The 21,907-nt window shown below is 46.4% G+C and overlaps 1 protein-coding gene across 2 annotated transcripts in view; it reads left to right on the top strand.

Annotated features, from left to right (window-relative positions):
• The window catches only part of SIL1 (SIL1 nucleotide exchange factor), a 240,040-nt gene that overhangs the window by 69,760 nt on the left and 148,373 nt on the right, over positions 1-21,907 (top strand). For both annotated transcript variants that reach the window (XM_025388798.1, XM_025388799.1), the window contains 2 exons: positions 269-383; positions 6,952-7,090. In XM_025388798.1, the coding sequence (XP_025244583.1) occupies positions 279-383; positions 6,952-7,090 (244 nt within the window). In that variant the 5' untranslated portion in view covers positions 269-278. The remainder of the gene's footprint in view (positions 1-268; positions 384-6,951; positions 7,091-21,907) is intronic.

The raw sequence follows: 21,907 nt of genomic DNA, 5'->3' as shown, positions 1-21,907 counted from the left end.
GAAGAAGGAAGGGACCAGGGCTGTGAGGGCTCATGCAAGAGTCCTGATTGACTGTATGGTTCTAGCCAGGGCATATCTCTTATTGGATGGCTGGATCCACCATGGGAGATAGAGGTTTCAGAATTATCTAGAAGTGGTAGAAGACTCGTTATACCTCTATGCAGGAAATGTCTGACATGTGAGCAAGTGATGACACGGGAATCACAGTGCGGGGGAATCAAGCACTAGCTTTTCATTGACCTTCTGTTTTCTGTGCTTGCACCTGCAGGTCCCTGACTATGGCTCTCCAGAGCCTGCCTTCATCTAGGATGGCTCCTCTGGCCATACTGCTTGGGCTGCTGATGGCTGCCTGCTTCACCTTCTGCCTCAGTCATCAGAACCCGGTAAATGTCTTTATTGCAAGTGGGAGGGATCCTCGATGAGGTCTTGAGAAGGCCTCCCTGTCACCAGGGCTGCTGTGGGAGTAGGGTGGGCTTTTATGTTTCTTTCTTATGTGAGTGTGGCTGGCAGTGGATCATGGAGTAGGTAGACTTCTTCCTCCCCATCCCTGTGTCTTCTGGCTTCTGTTTAAAGCTTATGGCACAGTTTCCCTTTGGGGAAAAGATGATGATGATGATAAATTAATAATTATAATCTTTCATGTACCAAACCTTGTAGTGAGTGCTTTATATATATTTTCATTTAATCCTCCCAACAACACTATGAATTAGGCAGCTGCAGTTTTTATCCTCCTTTTGAGGAGAAGACTAAGACTCAGAGACATTAGGTAACTTGGCCGAAATCACACAGCCAGCTTGTGAGAGCTGTGAATGTCAGGATTCTTCCCAAAAGCTGAGTGCCTGTGTGGTGGGCATCATTTCCAAGTAAGACTCTTTTTCTTCCTCTCCTCCTCTCTCCCTTGTACTTTCTCAGTTCATCTCCATCTCTGTATCCTCCTTCCTTTTGTCTATAGCTCCCTGTTCTTTCCGGGCCACACTTCATTAACCTAGAGCTCACTGCTCCGGGCTTCTGCCATTGCCACTGGCAGGAGAAGAATGCCCGAAAAGGCCCTGAGTGTGGCCTGGCTGCAGCACAATATGGTTCCTGGCCCTGTTTACTTGGCTTGTCCCAGCAACGGCCTGCCCTTGACCAGCTCCTAATGCCCTCCCTCTCTTCTCCCTTGATAAGCTCCCACTGTCAGTTATTTGACAGTTTCACCCTCCCCTGGCCACCTTCCCCAACCCCAGGGCTCCCACTAAATGTTGGATAAAGCGCTGGAAGCTCTGGAGCGGGAGGTCCTTGAAGTGCAAATGACAATTGTGATGAATTTAATAACAATCCAGCTTAGCTGTGGTTCACCTCTGGCTCATGGCAAGCTTCCACCTTCTCTCTGAAATCATTTGTTTCCTCTCTGCCTTTCCCCCCACTTTGTGGAGCAGGAGAAAACATACAGTTGGGAGTCACGAGTCCTTTTGAGTTTTTAATGCCCTCTGAGATCCTGTTGGTGCTGTTTATTTGCCTCTTCTTCAAGGACAGTGAGAATGGGATTCCAGGGGCCCCTGAGAATGGGACTGGCTACAGCATGAGGTTGGGGCTGTCTCTGGCATAGATTGGCGGTGGAATGGCCCAGAAAAGAGCCTTGAGGGACCAGGGCTTTGTCCCCTCCCCAACTTGTAGCTCATGAGAATGCCGTGCTCCCCATCGTGAGCTTTAGCAGATGCACAATTAACAAAGGCATGCTGATGAATTTACTTAAGGACTGAGTTAGGAAGTCCCTTTTGGATAATAGTCCAACCAAATAGATGAGCTTTCAGAGCATAATTATTCTGGCCCATTTATATTAGCTCTATTGAGTCTAGTCTTAGAAAAATGTTAATACTGACTTTCATCAACGGAAGCTGCTTTTATCCTTATGTCTGTTCCTAAGCTGTATACATTTGTCATAATCTTTTGTCATGTGCTAAGCACAAGTAGGAGTTGAAGCATCTTTTCTCTCATACCATAAAAATTGTTGCCCTGATGTCATTTAAAATCTAAATTATGCAGCCAGCCACCTTCAGAACAGTGAAAATGGGGTGGAGGTGGTTATGATCCTTTCTTCAGAGCCCGGAGTCCAGGTAAGTGCTCCTGATGACCTGGAATTGTCCTCCCCAAAGGCAGTGGGGCAGGTTCATGCCCACCCAGGAAAGGCTGGCTGTGTGTATCACAGTATGATCTGGAGCCAGCTTTCCTTCCTGGCTCCTGCTGCGGTACTTCCCTGGGATGCCACATCTTAGGAGGCATGTAGATGCTGAAGGGCTGTGGTTGTGTGTTACTGGCCTTTGAAAAGGTGGTGAACAATGAGGCAGGTACAGTAGTGGAGCCTTGTGGAGGAAGCACAGGCCCTTCGTAAGATCCCTTTTGCCTCACACTTTGGCAATTTGACTCTTTCTGAGCTTTGTTTCCTAATCTGTAAAACAGGGTTGGTACCTTCCTCTTAAGGTTTTAGTGTAGATTAAATGTGATTATATATAAAGCACCTGGCATTGAAACTGGCACAATATGGCCAATAAATGGTTAATGAATGTCAGCTGTTGTTTTTTTAGTATGGGGGTGCTGCTTCTATGGTTTAATTTGGGCTGTGTCAGGCAGGCTTCTGTCCCAAAATGTTGCCCTGGCAGTCTGTCTCTGTTACAGTGTCTGTCAACCCACCATTAGAGATTCATTCATTCTCTTGGATCTTGAAGGCTTTGGTTTTTAAGAATCTCTTATTCAGATACAAGCGCAAGGAAGTGTGACATGGTAAGCTGTTGTCAGCTAACACCTTAGCTAGGATTTCTTGCCAGTCACTTGAGAGGAAATTGGTATTTGGAATGATGGTGATAGGGAGAAGAGAGCGCTGATGATCCAGCATGGAAGGGAGCCCTGAGGAGCCAGCTGGGAAGGCACCAGAGCACGGGGTTTACTTCATGGCCGACCAAGGGCTGGCCTGCCTCCCTCTCTCCTGTTCAGGACACTGCCTAGGCAGATTGAGGCTAGTTGTGCTTGTTCTTACTCTGGGACTGTGGTTTCTTACCTGGCCCATGGAAGTCTTTGCCAAGGAAGGGCATGTGCTGGTAGATATGCTAAAGCGATCTTAATGTCCCAGCATCATTCCCTCCGCTCTCAGGGCACAACTTATTAGGACATCTGACCAAAAAAGAATCATAGAAGTGAGTCAAAACTTATGTATGGGCTTTGGAGCCAGGCAGGTCTGGACTTCAATCTCTGCTGTGCTTTTCTGAGCAGTGTGATTTTGAAAAGCCCCATATCTGTCCTCCTATGGGACTAATATGATGTGCTTCACAGATGAGACTTGGATGAATTGAGGCATGGAAGGCATCTTGCCCCGGTGCCTGACATATGATCAGGGCTTAATAAACGGTAGCTGCTGTTATCGTTACAACCTCATCCTCTTGATGCTGCTTTTTCTCAAAACGTTTTCTGAAACTCTGCTTTTGAACTCACTGTCCAGCCTGTGGTGTGTTCATATCACTGAACCTCTCTCAATGCTTCTGAGCCCTTGGCCTTTGAGGATAGTTAGGTGTGATTTGGGCAAAGCATCTAAAGACTCTCATAGCCAGGTCTGGTGAACAGGGTGAGCACAGATAGGGGAGAACCAATTTTGTGTCAATCCCCACTAAAAATCGAGGTGTACTTTAAAATGTACTTTTAAATGTACAGATTTTGTGTTTGCATCTTAAAATCTGGTTCAAAGATGATACCTAGAGGAGGTGCAAAAAACATTTTGAACAGTGACAGGATTGTTGCAAAGGAGTCTGGCCTCCTTAGGACTTGAAGCATGTAGCTCAGCGGTTCATCAGTCTCATTCTCTCCCTCCTTCTCGAATCCACTCTGTTAATCTTGTTAATGAAATCTAGAAAAAGAGGCTTTCCCAACCCTTAGCAGTTAAATGAACATCAGCCTACCTCGATTTTGAAGGGCTTCCTGTGCTACCTTCTTATCACCATCTCCCTTGCCGCTCTCTGCTTCTCTTGATGAGAATTTGGCTGCTTGCTTACAGCCTGCTAGGAATTACCCGGCTAATAGGTAAACAAGGATTGAGGCTGGGCATGGTGGCTCATGCCTGTAATCCCAGCACTTTGGGAGGCAGAGGAGGGAGGATTGCTTAAGTCTAGGAGTTCAAGACCAGCTTAGGAAACATAGGGAGCCCTTGTCTCTACTAAAAAATTTTTTTTAAAAAAGGTTGCAAATTGATGCTTAGATATTTTAGTTTGGCCCTCTTAGTGTTCTAAAAATAAGAACATTTCACATAAAAATCTGGATTTCTGTTTTCAAGTTGAATGCCTGCGTGACAGTGGTAGACCAGCTGAGTAGCAGCTGCTTCCCCGAGTCAAGGCAGGAGGACTCCAGTTTCTACAGTCCCACCACTCCCTGTTGTTTACACCTGGTCCACTGATATACCTGCATCCCTGCCTGGCCCCTGGGACATTTCATTGACACACCTCCAAGGTAAATTTTCCTGACTTTCTCCTCGTCCCACAGTCTAATGCTTCTGACCAGGGCTGATCCTAGTGTATATAGGCTCTGGGTACTTAGCAGACAGGGTGGTCTTTGTTGTGGAATATGAGGTGAGCACCTGCAGCAGACTCACGTGCTTTGGGCTTTCCTCAGTCTAAGGCACCCAGAAGACACACCTGCCTATGGGAAGGGGCATTCATTCATCTATTTGTTCAGCAGTTTCAAACTAAGCGCTGTGCTAGGCATGCGGGTGATGAAGGAGACTGACATGGTGCTTGCCCTCTAGAAACTCAGCTTGTTGGAAGTCCTTGATGTCCATGTCCTCAGAATGGAGGGTGCCTCTTGCCAGTGTGTCTTCTCTGTAGTCTCATGAGCACACCTATTCTTCTATTCCTAGTTTCCTTTTGAGCTCAGATTTGGGCAAACTTTTAAGTTGAAGGGATAGGAGGGGTTTGAGGCACCAGGCTACGCAGGTGACATGCTTGAATGATGCCATATTGTATAGTCACTCCTGGATGTCACAACACAGCCTGGAATCTATGACTGCCTTTATAAGTAATAACAGTAACAGCCACCACGTACCCAAGGCCAGTGGTTTACAATGTAGTACCTCATCTAACTATGAGCTAGATGTTGTTATTATTTTCATGTTGAAGATATGGAAACTGAAACTTAGAAAGTTAAAAAACTTTTCCTGAGTCACAAGAAACTGGGATTTGAATTATTCCAGCATGTTAACCACTATGCTGGAGTCAGTGCCTCTCATAACTATGCATATAACATCTCCCAGGTGTGGTTAGATTTGAGAGCTTCTTGCCAAGATATTTCCTTACTGGTCTTAGTAAGACCTGAAATTCTGTCATCTAAATTTCATGCCTTTATTTCTTGTTAAACAGTAAAAATTCTTGGAGGGGCTCTACATTGTCATCACCAGCACCTTAACATTTTAACCTTTCCTCTGGCAACTAAAGATCAGACATTGAGGGACCCAGGCAGGAGGGAGTCCTTATCTGGAGTAAGGCACTTTTTTTTTTTTTTTTTGGAGACAGGGTCTTGCTCTGTCACCCAGGCTGAAGTGTGGTGGTGCCATCTCAGGTCACTGCAACTGCAGCCTCTGCTTCCTGGGCTCTAACGATCCTCTTGGCTCAGCCGCCCAAGTCTCTGGGACTATAGGTGTGCACCACCACGCCTGGCTAATTTTTTTGTGTTTTTTGTAGAGATGGGGTTTTGACGTGTTGCCCAGGCTGGTCTTGAACTCTTGGGTTCAAACAATCCACCCACCTTGGCCTCTCAAAGTGCTGGGATTACAGGCATGAGCCTCCGCACCCGGCGGAGAACGAGGTGTTATTTGAAAGTTAAATAACTTTCCAGATGTATGCATATAACATCTCGCAGGTGTGGTTAGCATTGTTGGGAGACCAAAACGAGATCTATGTAAAGTACCCAGCACGGGTTTGGGCTCACAGGAAGATTCCAAGAAATATACTTTTTGTTACTAAGGGAGAGATTGGCAAGCAGAGAAAAAGTGATGACAGGGGAGGTGGGCAGGCTGAAATACCTCCCCATGTGCTAATGTGGGTTCCTCCTTGTTTTCCCAAATGTAATTTCCCAGAGCTCTGGAACCCTCTGGTTCGAATTTCCTGAGGCCTTATTACTTTTTTTGCAAGAACAGGTTTAAAAATGGGATAGGAAGGATGAGAGTCCAGGAAAGAGCAAAATGAATAATACTTTGTATTTATCTTTCATCGCTGTCTCCTGAGCTGAGAATGCTCCAGAGACACCATCTCATTAATCCTCTATGTTCTGCACAGGGTGGAAGGAAACAGGTTTTAGGAAGTGGTTTCCAACCTGAGCGTCTTCCTCCCTCAGCCCAGCTGGATTCTCACCTTCCCACTTGCACCCTTCCTCTATGGTTTGCAGTGGCTCATAGGCACACTGGGGAATTGTGCCCTGCTGGGATGCTTGGGAATCAGCTGGGCCTTAGCTGCCAGCTTTTGTGCATCTGTAGTGGCCATTTGAGGCCTTACTCTCCTATTCATGTATGTGTTTTTTTCTTTTCTAAATATGTGTATTTTTATTGTAAAAATAATACGTACGAGTTTTAAACATCAAACAGTATAATAGCATGTCAAAAAGTAAAAGGCTTTTATTGTTTCCTTTTGCCAGCCCCTGTCCCTAATGTGTTCCCTTAACACGTTCAAGATACCATGGAATCTTCTAGAGTCATTCCCTATGTGTTTTCAAAAGTACCACATACACACAGGACAGCATGCTGCATTCATTTAGCCGTATCACCTCACATGTGCTGGTTCTGAGGCTGACCTTGTGAAAGGAACTGTGAGTGTCCAGACATGTGTGGCTGTGGGGTAGGGGGGCATGGAGGAAAAGAACGTGCCACCCTAGGCCATTTTTTTTTCTGCTTACCTGGGCGCCTAGTTGCAGTGGGTCATTCCCTGTGTTTTCTTTTCTCAGAAGGAGTTTGCCCTGACCAACCCGGAGAAGAGCAGCACCAAAGAAACAGAGAGAAAAGAAACCAAAGCAGAGGAGGAGCTGGACACGGAAGTCCTGGAGGTGTTCTACCCGACGCATGAGTGGCAGGCCCTTCGGCCAGGTATCAGGCCCAGCCCTGTCCCCACAAAACACACTCTGAATTCAAACTGTGTATGTCCTTTGTCCCCACAGGGCTGCTCCTTCAGGCTGCTCCTCTCTGGCCTGCGGGAGGGAAAGAGCATGGTCTGTCAGAGTGGTATCTGCTGCTGCAGGGCTCAGGGACCTTCATTTTCCAGCAGAACAGAGATTGCAGCGTCTTAGTGCCCTGGAAGGAAGGCAGGTGGTGGGTGGCTGTGGTTTCTGAGCAAGTGATTGAAAACTTTCTTTCCCTGCACTTCTGAAGCACCGGAGAGGCACTGACATGTGCCTCGCTCTGCAAATGCTATTTTGGGCTCTGCTGCTTGGCTCAGTGCTGCTGAAATATTGTTCATGGGAGAGTCCTGAGCGCCAGTGTGGGGCAGGTGTGTTCTGTTGTTAAAGGAACCTGTGCCGAGAAACGGGCTGGTCCTGGCCTGGTTTTTAAATAGTGCATCCTCAGAAGGAACAATATTCTAACCCTTTTGTGAGCCTGGGCCCAGGGCTTAAAATAATGAGAATAGTCAACAATTGCAGAGTCTTCACCATATTCAGGTACTGTACTAGGTGCTTCGTATGGGTAATCCTGTTCAATTTTCACAATAATAGGAACTATTATTATTTTTATGTTCAGATGAAAGCATTGAGGCTCAGTGAGGTTAGGTAACTTGTCCTATGTCTTCCAGCTAACTTGCCCTATGCCATTGACCCCAGAGCCTGGGCCCACTCTCTTCCCACTTCTTCCCAGTCCTGGCTGTCCTTGGCTGGAGCCTACTACACTGACACTTGGGACTGTTCTCAGGAGTGGCAAGGTGGATGGCAAGCCCTGGCAGCTGCCACAGTGTAGTTTCATCAGCTTCTTGCCGATATTCATCACCATGTCCTCACTGCCTCCACTGCTGCTGTGCTGGCAGGCCAGCATTTGCTGTGCCAGCCAGCTTTCTGGTAGCAATATTGCTCCTGCTGTGTTTGCACATGGGTAGTTGCTGCCACAGAAGAGTGATGAAGCACCAAGGAAGCCAGGTGGGAGCTAATGGCATTGAGCAGAGGGAACTTTTAGGAATAGAGGTATTGGGTTCAGCAGATCCAACCTCTGCCTGCCACCACCCACCCCTCCCCAACCTGACTTCACTTGAGAACTGAGCCCCACTGGTCTTTAAGGACTAAAACCAGAGGCTCTCAGGGATAGGGCGTGGAAGATATGAACTATATCCACGATTTTATATATATAGTGTTGCTTTTACCACTTTTATTTTTTTTGAGACAGGGTCTTGCTCTGTCACCCAGGCTGGAGTGCCATGTTGCGATTCTCGGCTCACTGAAACCTCTGCCTCCTGGGCTCAAGTGATCCTCCCACCTCAGCCTCCAGAGTAGCTGGGATTATAGGCTCAAGCCACCACACCCAGCTAATTTTTGTATTTTTTTGTAGAGACTGGGTTTTGCCATGTTGCCCAGGCTAGTCTTGAACTCCTGAGCTTGAGCAATCCACCTGCCTCAACCTGCCAAAGTCCTAGGATTACAGACGTGAGCCACCGCACCTGGCCTTCTTGTACCACTTTTAACCATGCAAGTTCCTGGAGCAGATGGAAGTCAGTGTCCTGTGGCCTTGACTCCTACCCTATCTGTTTCTGTGGTTGAGTTAGTAGCTCCCTTCAACCAGTAGCATCCTGGTTCATGTTGCAGACTGAGCAATGTTGATGGTTCTGACCCTGGCCCCTTGCCCAACCCTCTGGGCAGTGGGACTGCTATTAATGGCTAAAAAGAGCCCCTCTCTGTGTCCTTGGGGAGGGATAGCCAGAGCTTGTGTGACAAGAGTGAGCTGTGGACTCTGAGAGACTCCCAGAGAATTGGAGTAGAGCACTGATTTTTATAGTTAACTTGATGTTTCATTGACATCACCCTCTGCCTTGGAATTTCTCAAGAGTCCCTGTTAAACTCTTCTGCACAAAATTCCTTTGGAGTTGTCTGAAAGAAGAAAGAGAAGGAAAGAGAAGAAAGAGGTGGAAGATATGTATAGTCTGTATCTTCCACGCCCTATCCCTGAGAGCCTCTGGTTTTAGTCCTTAAGGACCAGTGGGGCTCAGTTCTCAAGTGAAGCCAGGTTGGGGAGGTGTGGGTGGTGGCAGGCAGAGGTCGGGTGTGTTGCAGTTGCACCCAAACACAGAGGCCCTGTAACTCAGATGGCAAAGCAACTCTGATTCCATTCATGCCTGCCCCATCCCAGGAGCATTTTTTGCCCACACTGCATCTCAAAAGCAGGACTGGTGAGGGGAGGTTAGGTGGGAGGCTTGTTTTGGCCTCAGTATCTGATGTGGAGTGATTCAGAATCTGGTGTCATGGCGTCAGACCAGTGGAGGCCCCAATAAAGGATTGACATGTTTTCTATGTATACTGTTAGGAAACTGACCTTTCAGGGGTCTGTGTGGATAGCTGGCACTTGCCTTCAGCCAGATTATGATACTTAATTTACCACATTCTGAATTCTGCCTGGGAGCTTCCCAACACATCTACCTAAAGGTTAAAAGGAATGTAGCCAGTCCTGGGAACTGGATGGGTAGGTAAATGGGGAGGTGGTATAATTTAGTGGTGAAGAGGACAGACTAGATTCAGCCAGTTTGGAGTTCAAATCCTAGCTTTGCTACTTAGGGGATCTTGGGCAAGTCACAGAATCTTTCTGTTCTTTGATTTTTCCCATTGGTGGCATGGGGGAAGTGTCCTGCCCTGCCTGCTGCAGAGGCTGTTGTATGGAGTGACATGGTAGATGCAAAGCCCTCTGCCTACTTCCTAACATGGAGAAATCACTCTGTACACATCTGTTCCGATTTTCAGTGGTAAATTCTCCACTTGGCCATCCCTTCAATCCCATTGTGGAATCACTGGATGCCGGTGAGGGTACATGAGCATGTAGGCTTCTGTCCCTGTGACTTTACATGGGGAAGGGAACTTATGATGTGAAGAAGAGACTTGCATGTTCATGAAATGTCCTCCCTCCTTCAACAGAGGCTTCGATCAAGGAGCAAGGGTAAGCACAAGCAAAAGGGGTTTGCAGAGTGTTTCCTGTCTAAGAGTCAGTGGCATGGCACAGGAAGATGGTGGACTTTAAGAAAATGGCAAGTTTATATGGACAGTTATTGTCCTTATTGTCCCCAGTTCAGTACCTTCTGTCCCCTCAGGACTCTTCAGGGAGGACCACAGCTCTGTTATCCTTAGGCTCCCAAGAGGGGAACTAGAGTTCGTGGAGTGTTTTGGCTGTGCTCATTTGAAGGCAAATTTCCAGACTGCCTGTTGCCTGGAACACCAGGCAACAAACTCATGACTTCGTGGGCCTTCCCTGCAGTCCAGGTAGGAATTGGGCCCCAGCCAGTCAGTCCTGGAACAGCTGCAGGTGAATCTCCTGAAGTCTGCCTGCCCCTGTTATTACTGTCAGCATCCTCACTGGGAGCTGCTTGTTCCTAGAAGTGATTTTCCTGTCTCTTTCTTCTGGTTTATTTTGGGATCTACCTCACCTTACGGAGGCACAGCAAGCATTTGAGTGTGGATACAGCATCAGCTGTTCACAAGCAAGCAGAGGAAAGCTGTTTGCTGGCAGGTCCTGTGGGTTCTGGGCAGGGAACTCAGGAATTTGTCCTGGGGCTGAGGACCCCTGAACAGTAGGACTTTGTACTTGTGCAGTTGGTATTACAGAATGCCAGTCACAGACACTTCAGTGGGCTCCTGCACCCTGGGCATCTTCTGAGATCCTACTTTGTGCCGGGCATCATCTATAGCCAGAGATATAGGTAATAGCTCACATTTACTGAGCACTGACTCTGCCAGGCATCCTTTGAGGGCAGGTGCTATAACTATCCTCATTTTTACAGATACAACTGAGTCTCAGAAGGAATGACTTAGCCAAACAACCAAAAAGTGGTGGAGTTGGGACTCAAACCTAGATTTGTCTGGCTCTAAGCCCCAGCTCCTAACCGCTGTGCCATACTATCTTCTTGTGTAGCAAAAAGGACATGACCCCTGCCCTCTCTCCAGCTCATAATCTCACAAAGGATACAGAGAACAAAGACAAAAACAGCCACCAAAGTATTTTGGATGTCCTGGTGGAAGTGTTTTGTGCTCAGTGAGGGCATAAAGGATGGTATGGCAAGGCCAGAGCCTTCTCTCTTTAACCCTGTGTTCTGTGTGGGGCACTTCATCAAATTTAATGATGCTGAATCTCCAACTCCACCTGCAGCTCTCTTTTTGAGCTGTGTGACCTTGCTCAGGTTGCTTAGAATCTCAGAACCTTAGTTTCCTCATCTGAAGATAGGGATGAAAATATAATACCTACTTCACAGAGATGATGTGAGAATGAAACAAGGTTAATATATGTAAAATGTTCAACACAGGACCTGGCACATAGGCCATATTCAATAAGTGGCTATAGTTGTCATTTAAAAATATATTCCTTTGTTCTGGGCATGGTGGCACACGACTGTAGTCCCAGCTACTCAGGAGGCTGAGGTGGGAGGATTGCTTGAGCCCAGGAGTTTGCATCATTGGTACCTTGGTATCCGTGAATAGCCACTGCATCCAGCCTTGGCAACATAGTCTTTTTAAAAATACATATCTATGTATATACACCTTTGCTACCTCCCTTTCCTTGGGGACATGAAGGGGAAGTGGAGGTAAGGAGGCAGCCCTGGCAGAGGCCCCCTTGTTCTGCTCATTACCCAGTGCTGCATGTTGGTCCCATGTGGGCTCAGAGAAGCATAGCCAGCCAGGAGCAGACCTGGGGCTCCTTATTGACCTGATCTGACTCCAGGCGGCTGTGAGAGTCTCTGAAATATTGGCATTAGCACAAAGAGCCCACTCAATGTGAGCACGCAGGAAGCCTGTGCAGGAACACGTTCATATGAGGGGGAAAAAAAAGAAAAAGAAAAAAAATCCAAATCATCAACAACTGATGAGAGCAATCCAAGAATTATAGAGCACCAGCCATCTGGTCAGATCATTTCAGATCTGCACGAGCAATAAGAGGGAATTGAATTTTAAAAACCTCATTTATAGTAGACCAACTACTCTGGTTTCAAGTATTTAAGAGAGGAGTCTGATTTCCTGCAGGCCCTGGACATCTGTCTGAAGGAGCACCTGACTCTGGTCTGGGTGACTCTGTGACACTGTTTCTGCTGGGCCTTTGGCTCTTTGCAGCTTTGGAGGGGCGGTGTGGTTCTCCAGTCCTCTGACACCAAGTGGGTGTGCAACAACTCAATTCAAATCTGCCAATGTACGTGGAATTAGTCTCAGATCCCTCAAGTTAAAGGGCTAAGTCCATAAGACTGCTTCCATTTCAGATGGCAGTTGCAAGTCCTGGGCCACCCGTATTTCTGACTGACCAGGTATAAACTGGGGATTCTCACAATCTCCTTCTCAGGTTTGACAATAATTTGCTAGAATGGCTCTCAGGAAAACACTTTATGTTTATTGGCTTATTATAAAAATGCAACTCAGTAACAGCCAAATGGAAAAGTTAGATGCACGGGGCAAGATATTGGAGTGAGGGTAGGGAGTGGTGTGCAGAGCCTCCTAGCACTTCAGTGTGTCCACCAACCCTCATACTGAAGTGGAGTTCAGGAAGCTCTCTGAATCCCGTTGTTTCAGGGCCATTATGGAGGTTTTATTATGTAGGCATGATTGATTAAAGCATTGGCCGTTGATAATTGATCCCAATCTCCAGTCCTCCTTCCCTCCCCTGAGGTCAGAGTGGGGTTGGGGCTGGAAGTTCCAGCCCTGTAATCCTGGGTTGGTCTTTCTGGCAACCAGCCTCCATCCTGAAGCTATCTAGAACCTCCAACCAAGAGTCATCTAATCAGTAGAAGAGCCCCATTGTTGGAAAGGGGTTTGGTAGGAATAACAAAATACACTCTTATGGCTCAAAAAATTCCAAGAGTTTTAGAAACAATGAGCCAGGAACCAGGGTCAAAGACTACATATATTTTTTATTATACCACAGTTGGAATGAAGGTGAGACTAAGGGGCAAAGCTCCCAGTGTGTTCTGCCCCCTCCCCAGGTCTGTGGTTGGGAGGCAGGTGACCCTCCCTCCTTCCCTCCCTGATCCTGGAGGGATCTCCCTTATGGGTTGTCTCATTCCCCATGGTCCCCAAGAGTATAATCTCTTCTGTCCCATCCTTCATACACAGACATGCACACACATGTGAGGCCCATGAGATTGGGTGGGAGTGAGGTTGTTGGTTCAGGACACTTCATGCCTAAGCCCCTGTGGCTCATCAAAGTGTGGCAGTGGGACTTCTTAGCTGCTGTTAAGAAAGTAATGACTTGAGGGGGATAGTCAGGGGTCTTTGTTGGATGATGTTTCACCCTGGCTCAAGCACAGTGCTGGAAATGTGGGGCAGGGGCCAAATAGAAGAAACAGCCTGATTATGTTGGGGTGGTCTGTCTTGCTTCTTGGACATGAGTTACTATCTCTGGCAACTTTTCAGGATGAAGTATTCAACAGAGCTTACTTTTGGTGCTACTACTTTCTGCACAGTGCCACCCTTCTTACTTTGAGGGCTTTCTAGTCTTCTGGGGATTTCCTTAGAACTTCATTTGTTCCTCTTCTACCTATACTTCTGGTCCCTCCCTCTATAATTTCCACCTCCCCAGCCTTTGTTAAGCATTCTCCACTCTGAGCATCTCCTTTGCTCCTTGGTAATACAAGCTTGTTAGAGAGAACCACTTGGAGGATGGCAGGATGCCAGGTCTCTTGAGGCCTGTAGGAGCAGTTTCTGAGGCTTCAAATTATCCTGTACTGGGAGAGAAAAAAAGATGGTGGGCTGGAATACAGGAAGGCCCCAGGAGGCTCCATGAGGACAGTTTAGATCACTTCATTGCAGAGAGACCTCATTTCTCACGTAGGGAGGTCTCTTCACTAGCTTCCCAGGATGGTTAATCACTGCCCCTCAGCAGCTAAATCCCACAGCCCCCTGGGAGAGCAGGTGGAGGCCAGGCTAGGAAGGCCTGCAACCTCCGTGGCAGCCACTGCCAAGACTGAGGCCATTTTGCAGCCGGCTGGCTGAGTTCTGCTCTGGCACCAAAGCATCTCTGCCCTGGCTTTGGCCTTCATTACCCGGATGGGACAGGCCAGGGTCCAGTTTGCAATCTGTGCATTTGGGTGGTGATGGAGAGCAGCTGTTGACCATCCTCTTTCTAACAAGCATTTGTATGCTTAATGCGCACCCTGAAGCTCTTATCTTCCCCTTCCTCTGCTTCTATCCACCTGTTCTCTCTGAGGTTTAATCAGGAGTGCTGAGCAGAGTGGCATAGCCTCAGCTCTCAAAGATTGGTACACCCAAATGGCTGAGATGGAAAACTTAGCCCAAGTGGGGATGATGGAAACTAGCTGCCAAAATAGTCCCAGCCCTCATGCCACAGACTTTGTTTTAGTTCAGAGAACCTTTGTAGCTCTGAATTTTTTCCTTTTCTAATATTGGCCTCACCCCACTGGCCAAGACAACCCAGGGCATCTCCATGGTTAAGACTAACCAGGGCTAGGAGTAGTTCTCAAGGGCTTGCCTAGAGCTTGAATGAGAGGCCCTTTCCCAGAACCTGTTAGTTTTGTCAGAGCCTTGGAGTTAGGAATTGGTCTATAACTTAGAGATAGTACTTCACTAGGTAAAGAAGAGAACAAACTATGAATAGTGGTGTTGGTGGCGATAACATGAATAGAGACCTGAAGTGAGAGTATATCTGCTTGTCTGGAGTGACAGGTATGTGTAAGGGAAAAATGAGGTGGCGGGGATGGGTGGCATCCACTCTGTCAGCGGTGGGGGCCAGTGAGGGGGAGGGAGGAGATCAGAAGGAGAACTGACAAGCCAGTAGATTTAAAGGTGTGAAACTAAGTGTAACAGATGAGTCTGTCATAGAATCCAACCAGGAGCTGTGCTGGGAGATGAGGAGATGAAGAAAGATGATGTAAACTCCTGGGTTTGAGGAGTTTGATAGTAGAAGAGGAGAACTAAAAGGGCAATTTCAGTTAGAGATAGCCATATCAGAAAACTTGTTCATTTCGGGTTCCATTTGTTGAACTCCTGGAAGTATAGTGCATGATGCCAGGGATACCATGGTGGGCATGACAGAGGTTGCCCACCTGGGCTTATAGTGATGGAGGACCCCCTATAGGAAGGTGGCTTATTGGGAATGCAGAGGACACTGAAGGAAAGGCTTCGCTGAGGTGGGGTCATTGGAGCTGGATGGAGAGAGGTTTTGTGTATGTTGGAAGGCAGAGGGGAAAGGAATCAGTGTTTACAGATTTATAATCCCATAGAGGAGATCACTGATGGGGCAAAGTTATTTAGGTAGCAGATGGACAGTCTTGGCTTTATAAATGTGATGAGACTGAGAAATTAGAATCAGAGGCTGGAAGGGGACACAGAAAGGTAGTAGGGATATAGACAGAAATTGAAGAAGCTCCTATTAGATGTCTTCAGTTTTCTGAGCCAAGCTGAGGGTGGTCTTCTGCTTTGGGCGATGAAAGAGAAGTACCCATTTGGGTGCTTGGGAAATGGAAGGTTGGGAAGAACTACCATGGGGAAAGTTCTTGGACAACCAAGAGGTCAGAACTAAGCATCACCCAGTGTTAGGAAAGGTTCAGTTAACATCTGACAACCTGACACTGTGGTGGGTGAGGTTTGTTGACTTTCTTGAGTAATCTAAGCCCTGGGCAGTGCATAGGTGGACAGTGAGATGGTTGGAATCTGAGGGACGATAGGCGGATCATTCTGGGGACTCTTGGGTTGTCTCTGGGTATGGTGAGGGAGACTTTTGTCCATCTGGCCTGTGGGGCTTTGTGAAGCCAGGTTTCTGGCAAGCTCTGGAGAGCTTTTTGGAAGCTCCTCTGAACCTGCTCCAACCTTCCCTCTTCTGAAGACAGGGAACATCAAGGGAACTCTTTGAGGCCCTGGCAGTGCACAGGGCAGGGTGGGGGTGGCACCCCACTAGCCACTGATCTTTTGGCAGCCTCTCAAGAGCACACATGAAGCACGGCCTTGTGTGCAGGGGCTCTGTGAGCCTTTTGTTGCCTGGGTGCTAATCAAGCTGATTATATTTCTGTTCATGTGGGGGTTTTGTTTTGTTATTATTCATAAACTCGTAAGTTGTTGGTTTTGCCTTATTTCCCATAATATGTGGATTTGGGCAAACAAAGATTGAGTTTTAGTTTAATTTCTTTAATTCCCAGAACAGTCTGTTTATGGTTTGTGTAATGCAGCTGTTTGGAAGAAGAGAACCATTTCTTTGGATTAAAAGTTTTTGGATTTGATTACCTATGGCCATAATTAGTTTATCTGGGCAGAGGTGAGTTTTTAAGGAATAGTAATATGGTATATTTGTAAAGTTCTTTTTCCTTAGGGGAAAAAAGAAACGACCCTTGCTCCTCACCCCAGTAACCCTCTAAATGTTGTATAAACATCATCTTTTTAATCTCTATTCCATCATCTCCCAGTTTGGTCAAGTCATTCAGGCTCTTCTTTTTTTTTTTTTTTTTTTTTTTCCGAGACAGAGTCTCGCTTTGTTACCCAGGCTGGGGTGCAATGGCATGATCTCGGCTCACTGCACCCTCCACCTGCCAGTCTCAAGCAATTCTCCTACCTCAGCCTCCTGAGTAGCTAGGACTACAGGCACCGGCCACCATGCCTGGCTAATTTTTGCATTTTCAGTAGAGACGGGGTTTCACCATGCTGGCCAGGCTGGTCTTGAACTCCTGACCTCGTGATCTGCCAGCCTCGTCCTCCCAAAGTGCTAGGATTATAGACGTGAGCCACCGCGCCTGGCCAAGTCATTCAGGCTCTTAGAGGATAAGGAGGTTGTCTAGTATCTCATGACCAAGAAATGACTGAGGGGATCCTAGAATGGAAGGGGCTTACCAAAAAAAGAAAAAAGACAGAGGGGAAATAGGACCCAGGAATTCCAGTCTAGCAGTTGGGTGGGGAAAGGAAGAAAACTGACTTTTTTTTTTTTTTTTTTAACATCCCCTTGTGCTAGGTGCTTTGTATATATTAAGTCCTCAAGATACCCCATAAGGGAGTAGTTATGTTTTCTCTTGGTCTCTTTTGGAGCCCGTGGTCCATTGGTAAAGGGGCTTCAGATCCCATTGCTTTTCCCAGATTTCCTTTCTTCTTAAGATGGAATCTGCGGGGTCATGATCTGAAAGCAGTTTTATTTGAAGTTTACATGGGAACAAAATAATGTGAATTTTGGAGGCCTTTGACACTGAGAGGGGGAAATTATTCAAGCAGACACAGAATTATCAAGCTGCCCTGTTTGGGTTTCTAGGTTGGATCTTAGGGATTGATTCTGATGTCCCTAAACACAGTGGAGTAAGCAGCCTTGTGTGCAGTATGATTTGAGGACTGTTAGCTGGCTTTAGATTCCCACAGGGTTAAATTGTAGATGGAGAGGCTGGAGGAATTGTTCCCTAAAGACGGTTAGCATTTTAGCTTCCAGTATTTGATCAAAGTAGCTAGCTGAGGATACCTTGGAGTTAGGTATAGAGCAGTAGATTTCAAAGGGGAGGCTCTTTTACAAAGCTGGCAGTAATGGAGGCACCCAGATAAAGTGTTTCATTTACAAGAGTCCGTCTTAGTTTTGAAGTTGAGGGATGTACTTTGTGGGGTGAAGAGAAGTAAGAAGAAAAGTTCTAAGGAATGCTGAACATTTTTCACCTATTTGCTGGCTTCATCTGACACTGCTGATGCATATCAATGAGTCTTTGTTCTAAAGTGGCCGTTTGAACACAATACTCTCTCTTTTTTCTCTTTTCCTTGTTTTCATGCTCTCAGCCCCTTTCCCTTTTCCCTTCCTTCACACCCTGCCATCCCTGCCACCTCTGCCACCTTACCTTCCTAGCTGCCTCTACCTGCAGCTGAGTGGCAGGTGGCAGGGATGAATAGATGGAGGGGTCTGTAGCTGGGGGAATATTTTCTCAATTCTGCTAGCATCAAAGAAATGACTTCCAGCCGGGCGCGGTGGCTCAAGCCTGTAATCCCAGCACTTTGGGAGGCTGAGACGGGCGGATCACAAGGTCAGGAGATCGAGACCATCCTGGCTAACACGGTGAAACCCCGTCTCTACTAAAAAATACAAAAAACTAGCCGGGCGAGGTGGCGGGCGCCTGTGGTCCCAGCTACTCCGGAGGCTGAGGCAGGAGAATGGTGTAAACCCGGGAGGCGGAGCTTGCAGTGAGCTGAGATCGGGCCACTGCACTCCAGCCTGGGCGACAGAGCCAGACTCAGTCTCAAAAAAAAAAAAAAAAAAAAAAAAAAAAGAAATGACTTCCAAGCCAATTCTTCTAGCCACGTATTTCGCTGATCAGTGAGAACTAGAGGAGAAACACATTAACGTTGCCAGAGAGGGGATTTGGGAAAAATCAAGTCTGTGGAACTGAGTGATCTAAAGTTATAAGCATTAAAAACAAATCCTGGAGTGCAGCTGGAATTCTTCCCAGCCTGCCTCCCACAGCCCTGTCCCTTGACACACACACCATGTGGCACATGAATAGTTTGTACCTCAGCTTTCCCAAAGATCCTAATACTAATGACAAGGTGTCCATTTGTGTTGCCCATCATTGGATATTTCTGGGCATAACGTGGGGAAAAAAAGCAATCCCAGGGGCTTTTTTCCCTTTTTGTGACCTCTTTGTTTCCATACGCTTGAAAAGGCTTTGGAATAGAACTCTCTTGAATTGAGCACACCTACCTGCTCATCTATTTTCCCTCCATCTGGCACCAGTCCAGAGTGAGGTCTTAGGAGAACAATGGCCTTTTCTTTACCCTTAATCCAGGAAGGTGCTTCTTGTCAAGAGAAAAAAAATCTTCTGGTTGTATGGGCAGAACTTCAAGTGGAGTATTTCGTCTCCTTTGGAAGAAAGATAAAGCCTATATGCCCTTTCTTCAGTGAGACATGTTCTTCACAGAGGCAATGGCCAAGAGCTCAGCCCAGGTTGTATGCTGGCATTCGACTGTTGCTGCCGTGCCTTGAATATAGCATATAGTATAATGTTTTAGAGTTAGTCCACCTGGGTTCACACCTCTGCTCTGTCTTTTATAGCTAGTAGCTGGGCAAGTTACTTAATTACACTAAAGATTAATGAACTATCCCTTTCTGTAAAATAGGGGTAGTAATAATGCATTCTTCTGAGGATTATTTTAAATAGTAAATAAGGTAAACATGAAATGTTTACTGTAATGCCAAGTGCATAGTAATAGCTCGGTAAATGTTAGCTGCTGTTTTTTCTATTGTATTAAAAATCAGTGGACATCAGATGAACCCAAATTGAGGTACAGTTTGCAGAATAACTGACCAGCACTTTTCAAGTATGTCCAGGTGACGAAAGACAAAGACTGAGGAACTGTCACAGATTGGAGGAGACGGAGGAGACAAAGGAGACGTGACGACGAAATACAGTGTGATAACCTGTATTTAGATTGTAGTGGATTAGATTGTGCAAAAGAGAAAAACATTAGTGGAAAAACTGGTGAAACCCAGTAAAGTCTATAGTTTAGTTACTACTGTTGTATACATGTTAATTTCTTAGTTTCGATAATTGTCCTATAGTTTTGTAAGATGTTAATAGCAGGGAAATCTGGGTGAAGAGTATACGGGAACTCTGTATTTTTTTTCTTTTTTTTTTTTTTGCAACTTTTCTGTAAGTCTAAAATTATTTCAAAATAAAAAGCTAAAACAGAATAATGTCTAAGTGATCGTTTTAAGTAAAGGAGAAACTCACCAGGGTATAGCTGTGCCCCCAGCATAATAGGTCAGTCTTGCCTCCCATGTCAGAGGGTGGGCTCTTACTCAGGGACCCCAACACCTGCCTCTTAAGCACCTGCACACCTGCTGTAGATGTACCACACCTGAGATGCACCTGGCATCCTCAGGCAAGGTCTGTTCTAGGCAGATAATTGGTCAGATAGCAATGCAGACACACACCCCAGATCAGATCCTGCAGTGGGGCCATACAGCGACTGGGGAGGAGGCCATTCATGTGGCATTAGGACTCTCTGCAGGGGTGAGTGATCAGGGCACTTGTCTCTGTTCTTTGGAATATAAATGAAATTCTGCCTGTTTTATCCTACTACCTAAGCACCAATCAGTATGGCAGTATGTTTGTGGATTGTAATGCCTACCCCTACGCTCATTGTTTGATCATCCAGGGAAAGAAAAATAAGTTCAAGCCTTTGCAATATATAATTTATTATTTTCTTTCCTGCCAAGTGCCTTGCTTTTGCACAAAGCAGATATTTTGCTTGCTTTTCTTAAGTGTAAAAGGTACATGTACTTTTCTTATGACTGATGTGGCCATCCCTGTCATGCTAATAGCAGGGTTTGTAGAAAAAAGCCATTATTATCATTGGAAGAATGTGAGTCTTGGAGTTTTTATTTTTGCATTGAAGTCAGCTATCGGGGGTTCTGGAAAGTATAGAGTCTTTCATTCTAGCACACAACTCCCCTACAAGCATTTACACTCAGAATCCCATATTTTTTAAGTTAAAAAAATCAATGCTAAAAAATGTTCTTTGTATTTTAACTCAATGGCTAAGGTATACTGCTTTTTGCTATTGATTTACGAATTTTATTGTCAGACCCTTGGGATGTATGTGGATTACTCAATGCTGTGACAAATGGCTAGGCTCTGAATTATGTATTGTATTACGGGGGAGTTCATAAACCATATTTTTCTATGGGTTATTTTAGGCATAAGACTAGTGAACTGCCATTTCTCTTTTAGTTACACGTGACTTTAAAAAGGTGGAGGATGCCAGTGGGAAGAAGTGGCTGGCTCAAGATTGAATAGCCAACGGCCCCAAAACCTTGTGAATGCAGAAGGTTGAAGTGGACAGACCTTGGGTGTGGATTGGGAGAATTGAGAGAGGAGAGAGAATCTGCTGGAAATCAAGCCTTTTGCTGCACCTTTGCTCAGGCTAGAGCCCTAGCAGAAAAATGACTGGCTTCCCCTCTCCTGGGGCTTCTGAGTCCTGAGAGTCCTACACCCTGAGTGGGCCTTCCGTACTCCTGCCTCCCCCTCCCCTACACAGCCACTTATGCTGATGGATGTGCAAACCCTTTACAGACAGTTTGGCACAGCTTCGCTTGCAGAGATCATCTGTCTCTTTTGACTGAGCAACTTTATGTTTGCGGCTCCTTTTCCTTGCACAGAGAGAAATTGCCTTGTGCCGGCTTCTGCCTTCTGATGGAAATGTTTACCTTCCCTAGGGAAAGGCACTATTCTTTGGGGGTAATGTCTGCTGGTGCTCCCCACCCCTCGTGGGAACATAAGCCTGTGCTCAAGGGTGGACCGGAGGAGGCGGCCGTTGGAGCGTGCACGATTGCTACCGGGGCAGCCATCTGCCAGTGTCGCGGCTCACAGCCTGCCTCTGAGCAGGCCGCCGGGAGGGAGTGTCTGCACTCCTGGGGCCTGCATGCATTATGCACAGCCCATTCCCTAAATGAGCTTTCTAAGGGTATATAACTCCTTTCTACTCTGTTCTTGTATGGCCTGCCTCAGGGCACCTTTCAGAATCTCCCCTAATTATGCTTCTAGTGCCAAGGATTTAGAATTTCTGGTAACAGCTGATTTTTTTTTTTTATAGATTTCTGCAATTGCAATTGATTTATAGTTATAGGAGGATTTGTTTCTTCCAGGGAAATTATCAACACTGCGATTATACAGTTTCATGTCAGTGGTATTTTGACTTTATCCACAGCCACAGTCCAGCCTCCTTGGCCTGCTTAGCTGCTTCTGGAATGGACCCCTTGTAATTTGAGGAGGCTGTT

The sequence above is a fragment of the Theropithecus gelada genome, chromosome 6 (genome assembly GCF_003255815.1).
Source record: "Theropithecus gelada isolate Dixy chromosome 6, Tgel_1.0, whole genome shotgun sequence".
Lineage (NCBI taxonomy): Eukaryota > Metazoa > Chordata > Mammalia > Primates > Cercopithecidae > Theropithecus > Theropithecus gelada.
This window is presented reverse-complemented; position numbering and strand designations above follow the sequence as displayed.